At 39.7% G+C, this 13,495-nt stretch overlaps 1 protein-coding gene across 19 annotated transcripts in view; it reads left to right on the top strand.

Annotated features, from left to right (window-relative positions):
• The window catches only part of KMT2C (lysine methyltransferase 2C), a 279,835-nt gene that overhangs the window by 8,842 nt on the left and 257,498 nt on the right, over positions 1 to 13,495 (top strand). The window contains exon 1 of one of the 19 annotated variants that reach the window (XM_042975928.1): positions 1,814 to 3,181. The exons of the other annotated variants lie outside the window; for them this stretch is intronic. Within the exon in view, the coding sequence (XP_042831862.1) occupies positions 3,117 to 3,181 (65 nt within the window). The 5' untranslated portion in view covers positions 1,814 to 3,116. Of the gene's footprint in view, positions 1 to 1,813; positions 3,182 to 13,495 lie in introns of those variants that run through there. 19 annotated transcript variants of the gene reach the window in all.

Genomic DNA, 13,495 nt, shown 5'->3' with positions numbered 1-13,495 from the left:
CACGTATCTTGCGTAGCCCTGTGACTGACTCTAACCAGCAGAATGCAGCAGAAATGACCCGTGCTGGTTTGGGGCCTGAGCTTTAAGAAGACCAGGAACTTCCACTTTTGCACACTTGGGAGCCTGAGTCACCATGTAAGAAGCTAGGTCATACCCTGCTGGACAGACCATGTGGCGAGGAAGGGATTCTGAGAGCACACTGAAAGAGAGAAGTGCGGCTCTCCCAGCATCCCAGCTGAGTTCAGCCCGTAGTCCAGTTCCTTGCTGAATGCAGCTGCAAAGGGGACTGTCGGGGAACCTGCGAGCGCAGCCCATGTTGCAAAATTGTGACTAAAGAAGATGGCGGTTGTTTTAATCTGTTAGGTTTTGTGGTGGTTTGTTATATATCAATATAAAATGGGAGCAGATGGTTTTACAAATTAAGGGACTGTAAGAACAAGAAGTATTTGGGGCGCCTGGGTGGCTCAGTCGGTTAAGCGTCCGACTTCGGCTCAGGTCACGATCTCACGGTCCGTGAGTTCGAGCCCTGCATCGGGCTCTGGGCTGATGGCTCCGAGCCTGGAGCCTGCTTCCGATTCTGTGTCTCCCTCTCTCTCTGACCCTCCCCCGTTCATGCTCTGTCTCTCTCTGTCTCAAAAATAAATAAAAACGTTAAAAAAAAAAAAATTAAAAAAAAAAAAAAAGAACAAGAAGTATTTGAGATACAAATGATGGCAATCATTGTTCCCCACCTTCTTTTACTGAGATAGTTAAATGAGGCCGCCCTCTACTCTCTGCCCCTCCCTTCAGGAAGGTATTTTGAAAATACCTGGGTGTGGATTAAGTTTGTTTTTATGTGATAGAAAACCCCTAAGTAGCAGTGACTTAAATAGGAACGTTTATTTCTCTCACGTCCAAGTCTGGAGGGTAGGTGCTGGCGCTGGTAGGGTCCCTCTGCACTGCAGAATCATCGGGGACTTGGTTCCTTTTATCTCACTGCTCAGACATTTCTAGGATCTGTCCTTTGCCCCCAGATTCCACGGTGGCTCCTAGAGGCCTAGTCATTACATCCATGTCCGTGGTGGTAGAATGGAGGAAGAGTAGACCCAGGGCGCAATTCCTGTCTTTAAACCACCGATCTGAGAAGTGCCGAATGCCACCTAGTCGTGTGGCCGTAAGTGGCTGCAAAGGAGGCTGGGAATGTCCTGTAGCCGAGTGCATTGCTGCCTAGAATAGATTTAGAGTGTTGTTGCTAAGGGAGGGGACGGACATTGCAGAAGCAGCCAGTAGTCTCCACCGCTGTGGGCCATGAGTTTGTCTCCAGAGGCTTCGGTTTTCTCCTGTGCGAGAATGATGCTACTGAACGGCTTGAGATGGCAGATAGATTTTGTATTGAGGGCCAGCCTCCGCTGATTGGCGGTGGCTGCTTGCAGTGTTCTGTTGAATCCGCGTCCCTAGGTTTTGACCTCAGCAGGGTGAGGAAGTCGTTGAAGTATTTATTTTGGGCGAATAGGGGAGGTAATAGCGTGTTGTCGTTTCTATGTTCCTATATAGTCTTTTTTTCATGTGTCGTTACTTTAACTTTAAAAATCTTTTCGTTGAAAATATTCGCTGATTTTGCTAACCTTTGGACTGTCTTTTTTTCCTCTTAAAAATAACCTAAAATTCATTCCATATTTTTTTATCTAAAAACTTTTTTTTTTAACTCTTTTGTTATTTTTGAGAGAGAGAGAGAGAGAGACAGGAAGACAGTACGAGTGGGGGAGGAACAGAGGGAGGGAGACACAGAATCCAAAGCGGGATCCAGGCTCGGAGCTCTCAGCACTGAGCCCCACGTGGGGCTCGAACTCACGAACTTCCTGAGCAGAAGTCGGACACTTAACCAACTGAGCCACCTGGGCGCCTCTAAAATTCACTCCATATTTAAAAAGTCTGCTAATAAGCCTGAGCCCCAACTTTGTGCAGAACCTTCTCAAATCTGGACATTGGCATCATGTAGAGAAATATTAAACCTCTTTATACAGTGTCTGTCAGACTATCTAGAATATGTGGGGGTGACATACAGCCTCAAGTCTTCGATGCCTCAGGCAGTAACAGTTGATTTCTCGCTCGCGCTCTGTGTGCATCCCTGGTGGCTTGGAAGCTTTGCTCTACAACGTGGACCCCCAGGCTGAGGGAGGCAGCATCTCTGTCTTCTCACTGTTGCCAGTGCAGGAAAAAGAGAACCTAGTAGGTTGTGCTCTGGCTCTTAAAGACTTGAAGACGTGGCACATGCCAGTTCTGTATACGTCTCAGTGGCTGGACAAAATCACATGGTAGCACCTAACTTCAAGAGGGCCCAGAAACGAAATCCTATCGTATTTCTGGAGGGAGAACCGGAAATATTTGGGGAAGAGCACTAATAAACACCACACAGGGCAACATATATTTTCACCCAAAGTTCATGTGTCACTTTGGAGTTTGTTTAGTTACCTATACTTGAAAATGACCCTCCGTAGCCTCCTATACTACAGTGTATCAATTAAGGGGATGTGTTTAATAATACTATTAAAAATACAAAACATTTTCCAGAGGTAGAAATACTATAGGAGGCATAGGACTCGGGCTCTTGATTCTTTCTGCACTGTGCTTCATGCTTGTTTCCTTTCTTCTACCCACCTGAGAGGAGGAAAGGCAGCAAATGTTAAAATTGGTATGTAATATTAGTGAGATTATAGGTGACTTGAAATCTGTTTGTTTGTTTCTTTCCCCAAAGGAAGTTTTTACAGCATATGCTTTTTTTTTCAGTCAGGGTTCCTTTGTCTGTTTTCTGTTAACTTTAAAGAGCGTGTACTGTGCACCATATACTGGAGAAGAAACCAGAATAAGACGGTCCCACCCTCAGTTTCTGTGGATTCAGCGCACACTATCGTGGAAAATGACATAGCCTGTAATGGAAGATGGTGAAAAGTGCCAGGCAGCTTAGAGAAGGAAGAACTTAAGGCAGGGGAATCGAAGAAAAGAAAATATTGAGTTGAGTCTTGAAGAATGAAAACAGACTTGACCGAAGAGAACAAGGGAGTGAGGAACAACTAGTCTGTGGCCGTTGTGGGTTAGGTGCTTTCAGGACTTTACCCGAAGGTCCTACTAACCGTCACATGCAGCGGAATTCTCAGTTGCAGTTTACAGATGAAGGAACTGTTTCAGGAAGACCACACAGTTGGTAAGTGATGGAGTCAGGTTTTGGATCCAGGTCTGTCCAGCTCTGGTCTCTGATTTTTACGAAACTCTAGTCCAGCTTTTAGCTACGAGATGAATGAAGTTTGGGGATCCAGTATGTAACATGGTGACCAGAGTGGATAACAGTGTGCTCTATAGTTGGAATTTGCTGAGAGAGTAGAACTTGAATGTTTTTACACACACACACACACACACACACACACACACGCACAGAAGAGAAATATGGGAGTTGATGGATGTGTTAATTAACTAGATGACAGCAGTCCTTTCACAATATATACGTATATCAGATGATGATATACACTTGAAATATCTTACAGTTTTGCAGTTCTACCTCAATCAAGTTTTTTTAAAAACTCACGAAACCAAACAAATAAAACATAACAAGAACCCCTCCCACAGTTTAGTATGTGAGAAAATGAGGAAAGGAAAGTGAATTGGGAATTTTGAATTTTTACTGTAGGCAGTAGGGAGCCATTGAAGATTTTAAACAGAAGAGTAAACAGTGTATCTTAGCTAGAAAATATCCTTGGCAGGCAGATGATGGTCTGGAGGGAGTACATATCCTATCTGTCATGTTACAGGGACCACAATGAGAACCCTAAGTGATTTTCCATTCTCTTTTTCATCAAGAAATAATACTTGCTAACTTTTATTTCAAATTATCCAGCCTCAGAACTAGAAAGAACTTTGCAGTCATCAGTTCCAGTGTCTTCAGTTTATGGATTAGGAAATGAAGCACCAACAGGCAGGTTTGACATTTGAGATTATACTTTAAAGATCAGGAGTCTTTTTTTTTTTTTTTTTCCTTTTGCCAATAACTGGTACTTATCCTAGGTTTCATTAGCTAATAACCAAATGTAGACCTATGCCTGGAAAGATGTCTTTGGGGTCCATCCATGCTGTTGCATTTATTAGTAGTTTCTTTAGTAGTATTCCAAAACCACATTTTTGCCTGTCAATTCACAATTGATGGCCTTTTGGATGGTTTCCAGTATTTTGTCTACTATGAATAATGCTATGAACATTTGGATAAAGGTTTTGGACAAATGCTTTCATTTCTCTGGGGTAGATACCTAGGAACAGAAATTGCTTGGTTATGTGGTTAGTGTATATTTGTCTTTTATTTTCCTTTTTTTTTTTTTTAAGAAACTTCCAGACTTTTCCAAAGTTCCTGTACTATTTTACATTCTCATTTACATTGTATGAAGGTTCATATCCTTGCTAATGCTTGGAATTGTAAACCTTTTTGATTTAAGCTGTTCTAGTGGGTATGTAGTGGTATCTCATTGTGGTGTTCATTTGCATTTCTCTAATGATATATAATGTTGAGCATCTTTTCAAAGGCTTATTTGCCATTTGTATGGCAAACTATCAGTTCTGTTGGTGAAGTATCAATTTTTTTTTTAACATTTATGTATTTTTAAATATTTATTTATTTTTCAGACAGAGAAAGACAGAGCATGAATGGGGGAGGGTCAGAGAGAGGGAGACACAGAATCTGAAGCAGATTCCAGGCTGTCGAGCTGTCAGCACAGAGCCTGATGTGGGGCTCAAACTCACAGACTGTGAGATCATGACCTGAGCCGAAGTCGGACGCTTAATGGACTGAGCCACCCAGGAGTCCCAACGTTTATTTATTTTTGAGACAGAGGAGAGACAGAGCTTGAATGGGGGAGGGTCAGAGAGAGAGGGAGACACAGAATCTGAAACAGGCTCTGGGCTCTGAGCTGTCAGCACAGAACCTGACGTGGGGCTGGAACTCATGGACTGTGAGATCATGACCTGAGCCCCAGTCAGACGCCTAACCGACCGAGCCGCCCAGGCGCCCCAAGTGAAGTATCAGTTTAAATCTTTCTCCAGTTTTGGGTGTGTGTGTCTTATTTTTGAGTCGTAAGAGTTCTTTATGTATGTATACATGTCAGACTTTATTTTTTTAGAGCAGTCTTAGGTTCGTAGCAAAATTGAGAGGAAGATACAGAGATTTCTCATATACCATATCCTTACTCCCACACATGCATAGCTTACCCCATTATCAACATCCTCTATCCGGAGTAGTACCTTTATTATAATTGATGAGCCTACCTTACCATCATTATCATCTGGAATCCATAGTTTACATTGGGGTTCACTCTTGGTGTTGTACGTTCTGTGGGTTTTGACAAATGTATAATGACATGTATCTACCATTATAATATACAGAATAGTTTCACTGCCATAAAAATCGTCTGTTCTGCCCATTCATCCCTTCCCTTCCTTCCCCTGGTAACTACTGTCTTTTTTTTTTTTTTTTTTTTTAAACTATATCCATAGTTTGCCTTCTTTTTTTTAAGTTTATTTATTTTGAGAGCACGTGAGAGCATGTGCAGGGAAGGGGCAGAGAGAGAGAATCCCAAGCAGGTTGCATCATCCGCACTGAGCTCGATGTGGGGCCCCATCTCAGGGCTGTGAGATCATGACCTGAACCAAAATCAACAGTCAGATGCGTAACTGACTGAGCTCCCAAGTGCCCCCATAGTTTGCCTTCTTTATATATTTTTTATACAATTCCTTTATAAATTATATGATTTACATGTATTTTCTTCCAGTCTGTGGCTTATTATTTTCTTTTTGTTCATGATGTCTTTTGAAATGCTAAGGGTTATAACTTTGATGAAGTCCAGTTTATCAGTTTTTTCCCCTTAAGAGGTTATGCTTTGGGTGTCCTATCTAAGTACTCTTTGTGAAGCCTAAGATTGAAAAGATATGTTTACTTTTAGAAGCTTTTGTAGTTTTAGGTTTCACATTAAGGTCAGTGATATGTTGAGTCAATTTTTGTGTATGGTGTGAGGTAAGGTCTAAGTTTATTTTGCATATGGATGTACAGTCATTCCAGCCCATTTGTTGAAGACTGTTCTTTCCTCATCGAATTGTCTTGGCAACTTTGTTGAAAAATCACTTGATCATAAATGTGTGGGTTTATGTCAGGACTCTTCCATTGATTTGTATGTCTGTCCTTATGCCAATATTACATTATCTTGATTACTGTAGCTTTATTGTAGATTTTGAAATCAGGTAGTCTAATTCCCCCAACTTTGTTCTTCTCCAAAATTGTTTTGCCTGTGATAGGTGTTTTGCATTTTCATATAAATTTTATGGTCAGCTTGTCAGTTTCTACAAAAAAACGTACTGGGATTTTGATAGGGATTATGTTGAATCTGTAGATCAATCTTGAGAGAATGGATACTTTACTGTTTTGGTACATGAGATCATGTATCTCTTCATTTTGGTCTTTAATTTCTTTCAGCAATATTTTATATTTTTAAAACTGTGTATTTTTAGTGTGCTGGTTTTGTGGGTTTTTTTTTTGTTAAATTTATTTTGAAGTATTTGATTATTTTTGATGCTGTTGTACATGGAATTACTTTCTTTATTTTTTCTTTTAGAGCACAAGTTGGGGGTGATGGGCAGAGAGAGAGAGAGAGAGAGAGAGAGAGAGAGAGAATCTTAAGTAGGCCTCATGCTCAGTGTGGAGCCTGATGCAGGGCTTGATTCCATGGACCCCAGGATCATGATCTGAGCTGAAATCAATACTTGGATGCTCAACTGATTGAGCCACCCAGGTGCCCCAATGGAGTTTTTTTTTTTTTTTTTTTTAATTTTTTAATGTTTATTTATTTTTGAGAGACAGAGACAGAGTGTGAGCTTCAGTTGCTTTGTCTAAGTGGGACAATAATAGCACCTACTTCATAGGGTTGTTGTGAAAATCAAATAAATTAATGTGTGCAAAGCACTTAGAATGGTGTCTGATGTACTGTAAGTGCTTTATTCAATTTATTTTATTAACATTAAATAGGCAGGAATTAAGCAGGAATCTTAAGAGAGGAAAACTGCCTAACTGATCAGAATCAGATGATCATAGTGTGGGGTCAGTTAAGTGTTGGGTGGTTTTTAATCTTTTTTGGGGTTACAGATCCCTTTGGATATACCCTCACGTTCCTCCGAAGAAAGCATACACGAATATAGATATGCAAATTTTGTACAATTTAAGGGAAGGTTTTAGTGGCCCTCTGAAGCTTATCCAAAAGCCTTGTAGAGGTTGTTAGGCCCCCAAATAAAAAACTGTCTTCTGGGGCGCCTGGCTGGCTCAGATGGTAGAGTGTGCGACTCTTGATCTCAGGGTCCTGAGTTTGAGCCCCATGTTGGGTGTGGAGCCCACTTAAACAAACAGACAGACAGACAGACAGCTTTTTCTTAAAAATAGAGGACCTTCTGAAGGAAAGTTTCTTGGATGCAGAAGGAGATGGAGGTTTTTATCTCCTCAAAATTGAGTCCTTGAAGGGAACAGTTTAGGAAGTAAACACAGCATCAGTGCTTTTTTCCTTATTATGAGATCACTTGACAGGTGATGTTAAAGTGAGTATTAATTAATGCATGAGTATTAACAGATTTGATGGATGGGTCATGTGCGTTTCAGAGTGTGTATTGTGATTCTACCCACGAAAGCATGTTGAAATGCAAGTGAGTGGAAGTGAGTTTGTTCCAGGGATAACCGTAACTGTTGTAATTTGTTGTCGAGTAAAGTTTCACAGACCTCAGTTTTTTGGATAGAATAAGGAAGTGTTTGTGACAAACCCTGTGTTGCAGTATCGAGACTGACCATGGCTATTCTGAGCCTCAAGAGTTTTGCAGGTAAGCCAGGACGCAGCTGAAGGAGGTGATGGATCAGACTGTGACTTTCAGCATTGTGTCCCCAGGAAACAGAGTGCAAAGTTGTTGATATCCTTATGTTTACGTTTTTGTTGGATTTGGTTTTTGTAAGGGTGATGAAGGTTGGGAATACACCAAAATATAGATTTTTTTTCTCTCTTAAAGTAACTAATTAAATCAGGAATTATTTTCCCTTTCTATTGCTGGCCTAACTTCTCTGCTTTTATTTTTCCTTTGTCTTTGCTATACAGCCCACTTACTGTCCTCTTTAGTGACGATTTCCTCCTCCAACTAACCCTTCTTGTTGAGCTCCTTTATCTTTTGGTTTATTCTCCCTGGGGCAGGGAGGAACTGTTCTGTGCAAAGTAGCTGGACCGTGGGAGCGCTGCAGTGGCATAGCACTGGTGACAGGTGTCCTGAGATTATTGATATTTGCCAGGGCTGCCATTGGAAATGATGCTGCGTAAAGAACTTAGTGATCATTTCAAATTTTAAAAATTATTTTTAGATTGGCTTTATCACCAGAATTCTATACCAGATCTCTCTTTAGAAGATCTTATTATATTTCCAAGTCCAAGTCTTTTTTAAAAAAATTTTTAATGTTTGTTTATTTTTGAGAGAGCACGAGTGGGGGGGGGGCAGAGAGAGGGGGAGGAGGATCGGAAGCAGGCTCCATGTTGACAGCAGAGAGCCTAGTGTGGGGGTCAAACTCCCGAACTGTGAGATCATGAGCTGAGCTGAAGCCAGACGCTCAAGCGACTGAGCCACCCAGGCACCCCCCTCCTGCCCCCCAGTCCTAGTATTTTTGAATCCTTATCCAGTTCATGGTAACTTTTAACCTACCTGTGTTATTAAGAGGCTGCTGTCAAATGTAGGCTTTTTCTTTCAGGGTCTTTGGGATAATAGTGAAAGGTTGGCATTAATTTAAACTTTGGCTAAAACAGAATTTGTTTAGTTAAAAATTACCATGATTGAGGGGCGCCTGGGTGGCTCATTTAGTTAAGTGTCTGACTTCGGCTCAGGTCATGATCTCCCAGTTCATGAGTTCGAGCCCCACGTTGGGCTCTGTGCTGACAGCTCGGAGCCTAGAGCCTGGAGCCTACTTTGGATTCTGTGTCTCCCTCTCTCTCTCTGCCCCTCCTCCGCTCATGCTCTGTGTGTCTCTCAAAAATAAATATTAAAAAAATAATTACCATGATTGAGATTATAATTCTTTTCTAAAATATTTGAAATATAACTATGTTATCTTTGTTTACTAAAACATATTAAAATGCTGTTGTCTTTTTCAGTTTGAGTCTGAATTTCTTCTATCATCATAGAACCTGTGGATTTCTAATCCTAGAAATCTGTTATTTCAGGTATTTCCAGTATAAAGATATATTTTTGTTACAGAAAATGTGGAACATGGAGAAAAAGAAATAAAAGTTCACCCAATTTCGTGCCACTCTAACAAAAGCAATATTATTTTGATCTGCTTTGTCTCTGACTTTTTTCATGTGCATATTTTGTTTTCATTGTATTAATGATGGTATATACAGAATTTTTGTAACCTGCTTTCTGCCTTAGCATGTGAAAGAATATTTCCATGTTGTCAGTCTTCATAACATTTGTGAAAGCTGCTTAATTTTCCGTTGAGTCAACTGATGTAAACACCCCTCAGTCACCTGTATTTCTCTACCTAATATTATTATTATTATTTTTTATTATTATAAAGTGCTTTGGCAGACATTTTTGTAGATAAAGTCCTTTTCATATTTTTGGATTATTTTTATAGGACAGATTTCCATAGGCAGGATCACTAGCTTAATTTTTTTTTTAAGTTTATTTTATTTTGAGAGAGAGAGAGAGACAGCACACAAACAGGGGAGGGGCAGAGAGGGAAAGAGAGAATCCCAAGCAGGCTCCAAACTGTCCGCATAGAGCCCAGTGTGGGGCCCAGTCTCACGAACTGTGAGATCATGGACTTGAGCCAAAATCAACAGTCAGATTCTTAACTGACTTGAGCCACGTAGGTGCCCCAGGAAGGGGCATAAGAAGCAGCTTATGAATCTTGATCCATGGAGATGAGTCAAATTCTGACTCTGTTACTTTCTATTTGTGGGACTTTGTATGAACTATTTAATCTCTCTGTATTTGTTACTCACCTATAAAATGGGGATGGTGAGGGGCGCCTGGGTGGCTCAGTTGGTTAAGCATCCGACTTGGGCTCAGGTCATGATGTCACAGTTCATGGGTTCAAGCCCCACATCTGGCTCTGTGCTGACAGCACAGAGCCTGGAGCCTGCTTAGGATTCTGGCTCTCTCTCTTTCTGCCCCTCCTCCACTTGTGCTCTCTCTCTGTCTCTCAAAAATAAATAAATGTTAAAAAAAAAAAAAAATGGGGATGATGATAAAATCCCTGTCTCAGGTTATTGAGGGAATTGAGGAGAGCACCTTTAGAACAGTGCCTATTACTCAGTGAAGTTCCTACTAAATAGGAACTATTTTTATTAAAAATTTTAAATGCTCCCCAAAGGGGCTGTATCAGATTTTAATGTCACCAGTAATGTGTGTTAGGACCAGTTTTACTGAACCTTTGTCATGTATAGTATATTAAAACCTTTATCTTCTTAGTTTAGTAATTGAAAATCTGTACTTCAGCTTTAATTTTTTACTTAGTTGAATAGTAGGATATTGAAAATTCTTGAAATTTACTAATATTTCTTGTGAATCGCTCACTCATCTTTTGTCCATAGTTTATTGGAGGAGGGGCATTCTTAATATTTTCTTATTAATTTAAGCTCTTGATATAACATTTTAAGACATTTGATGTAAGTAGTTTGCCTCCTTTCGCTATGTAGAAAATTATCTTTTGTGTAAGTTATTCAGTTTTATTCAGTTCTTAAAAGAAGAGAATTAAGAAAAATAATTATAGATTAGAATAAGAACGCTATTAGGATTTTAGACTTTTTGGAAAGTCAAAACACTTTTTTTTTAATGTTTATTTTTGAGAGAGAGAGAGCTTGAGCGGGGGAAGGGCAGAGAGAGAAGGAGACACAGAATCTGAAGCAGGCTCCAGGCTCCTAGATGTCAGCACAGAGCCCAATGTGGGGCTCGAACCCATGAACTGTGAGATCATGACCTGAGTGGAAGTTGGATGTTTTACCGATAGAGCCACCCCAACCAGGCGTCCCTAAAGCATTTCATTTAGCGAACTTTTTGTTCAATCCCATTTTCAGTTAGTAGGGTACAGTATTTCTGGGAGGAGAAACTCCTTCAAGTTTTAATCATGGTATTGTTCCTTTTTTTTTTTCCTTTTTTTAAATAACCTAAGACTAGTAATGAACCTTCTCTTTTATCTTTTTTTTTTTTAAATATCGAGGAGTTAACTTATTTCATAGTGTTAAGGAAAAATGGTTGAAGATTTTGAGAGTCACAGATAAACATGTTACATAAATTCAAAGTGGTTCTATTTCTTTACCATCACACCTTTCATATCTTCATTTAACTTTTACTGCTTTTCTTCCTTAATATTTAAAAAAATGTTTATTTATTTATTGAGAGAGACGAGCACATGTGCAAGCCAGGGAGGGGGGTAGAGAGAATCCAAAGCAGGCCCTGCGCTGTAAGCATAGAACCCTACCCGGGGCTCAGTCTCAAGAACTGTGAGATCACGACCTGAGCTGAAATTGAGAGTCTGATGCTCAGCCGACTGAGCCACCCAAGCACCCTGCTCCCTTAATATTTATATTGGCAGCTACCGAGGAGCAGCTCCCTGCTTCTATGAAGTACCTGACTGCACTGTGCTTCTGTTTTCTGTAGCTTGCTTTTGTAGGTGATAGTTAGGATTGTAGGGGAAGTTGTGGGGAAGTGAAGAGAACCATGAGGGGGATGAGGGGGAGTGGTAAGTTAATTAAAGCCAATGGTACTTGATTAGTCTTTCTGCTGCTGGCAAGATTCCATTACATAGAATAAGCCATCCTGTAGCATCTTTGTTTTTGCTTCAAAACCAAAACGATTAAGTGAAGGAAGTCTGTTAATTGATGATAATAGACATGATTTCTCCAAATATAGTTATTTTTGTCAAATCTTAGTAGTTTTGACTTTTTTTTTTAGTAGTTTTGACTTTTGACAAAGTTTTGTGTGTCCATACATTTTCTAAAAGACTTTTATAAATTTAATTAGAATAAAAATCTTGGAGGGGAGCCTAGGTGATGCAGTAGGTGAAGCATCTGACTTGGGCTTGGGACATGATCTCCTGATTCGTGAGTTCAAATCCCATGTTGGGCTCACTGCTGTCAGCACGGAGCCCACTTGGGATCCTGCCTACCCCCCACCCCCCTGCCCCTCCCCTGCCCTCACATAGTTCTCTCAAAAATAAAAAAAAAACATTCAAAAAAGAATAAAAATCTTAGAATTGAAATGGGTAGAATTCTATTCATGTTTGAAACCTATTTTGTTACAGTGGAAATAAAAACTAGAAACTGTTTTGCATTGTGTCTTCTAAAAGCATTTAAAATAATTTCACAGTTCATTATAGATGATTTATTGGAATGACATTGTTGGACTTTGTTATAATAAAAGAATAGACATATTTTTCAGTTGTTTGCTTCTGACCAAAAAACTTGTGTTTCTCTGCAGTCTGTCTGTCTGCACACAAGTATTGGTCATGAAGTCAGCATCTTTGTAGAAGGGCTGTTTTCTTGGTTATGGTTTAAATCTTTACTCTGTCAATTTTATTCTGAATTTTAGCAGAATTAGGTAACATTTTAGACTTGGAGAATAGTATATGAAAGATGATGATCTATAATCTGAGTTGGTAAGATTTTACAGGATACTAGACCTGAAAAAATAAATTTGTTGGCCTGGCCTGTGTGGAAACAAAGTCACATACTTGGCTGCCATTCACCCTGCTAACCCCTCACTCCCATTGACAGTGTTTATAATATTTGTTTATTTGAAAATAAGGGTTTTTTGGTAACCAAGACTACTGTTAAATCATCATTGAAGCTAGTTTATTAGTTTATTAGAACAACCGAAGTGGACTACAGTTACATAATGTTTCTTTTTATTTGTTCGGTGCCAGGACTCGTAAACACTTGGCCGGCTTCATAGAGGATTCGAAAGTTTGAGAAGGAAAAGTGGAATCGTTTGTTTATCAAGCAGGAGGGTAATTGTCCGTAATTACAGATGCTTGTTTTGAGGTTTGGAAAGGGTGGTTTAAAAAAAAAAAAAAAAGCCACACATATATTTAAAAAAAAAAGATAAACATCTATAAATAAAAAGAGGAAAAAATTTGGCAAAAATGGTTGCACCGTCTTAAGTAGAATTGTCTTAGCAAAAATTCCTTTGTTAAATGGGGAAAAAAAGGCTGTGAGTTGAGAGTGAGACCTGGGTGGGAAATTTTTGGTAGACACTGAAGACCATTTTAGGTGGTTAATATTTCCGTTTTGACCTCATTCTAGAGATGCTAGAGGAGAAAGGATTTGGAGACTTACCGATAGGGTTAATATAAGGTCTTAACCGTTTTGACGCAAGATGACACGAGACGTGTTTGTTTCCCTTTGTTTTATATTCTTCCTCCCCACAAAATTCATTAAATAATGCAAAGTAATAAAATGGACTCGGT

Source organism: Panthera tigris, chromosome A2 (genome assembly GCF_018350195.1).
Source record: "Panthera tigris isolate Pti1 chromosome A2, P.tigris_Pti1_mat1.1, whole genome shotgun sequence".
Lineage (NCBI taxonomy): Eukaryota > Metazoa > Chordata > Mammalia > Carnivora > Felidae > Panthera > Panthera tigris.
Note: the sequence above shows the minus strand (reverse complement) of the source record. Positions and strands in the feature narration are given on the sequence as shown.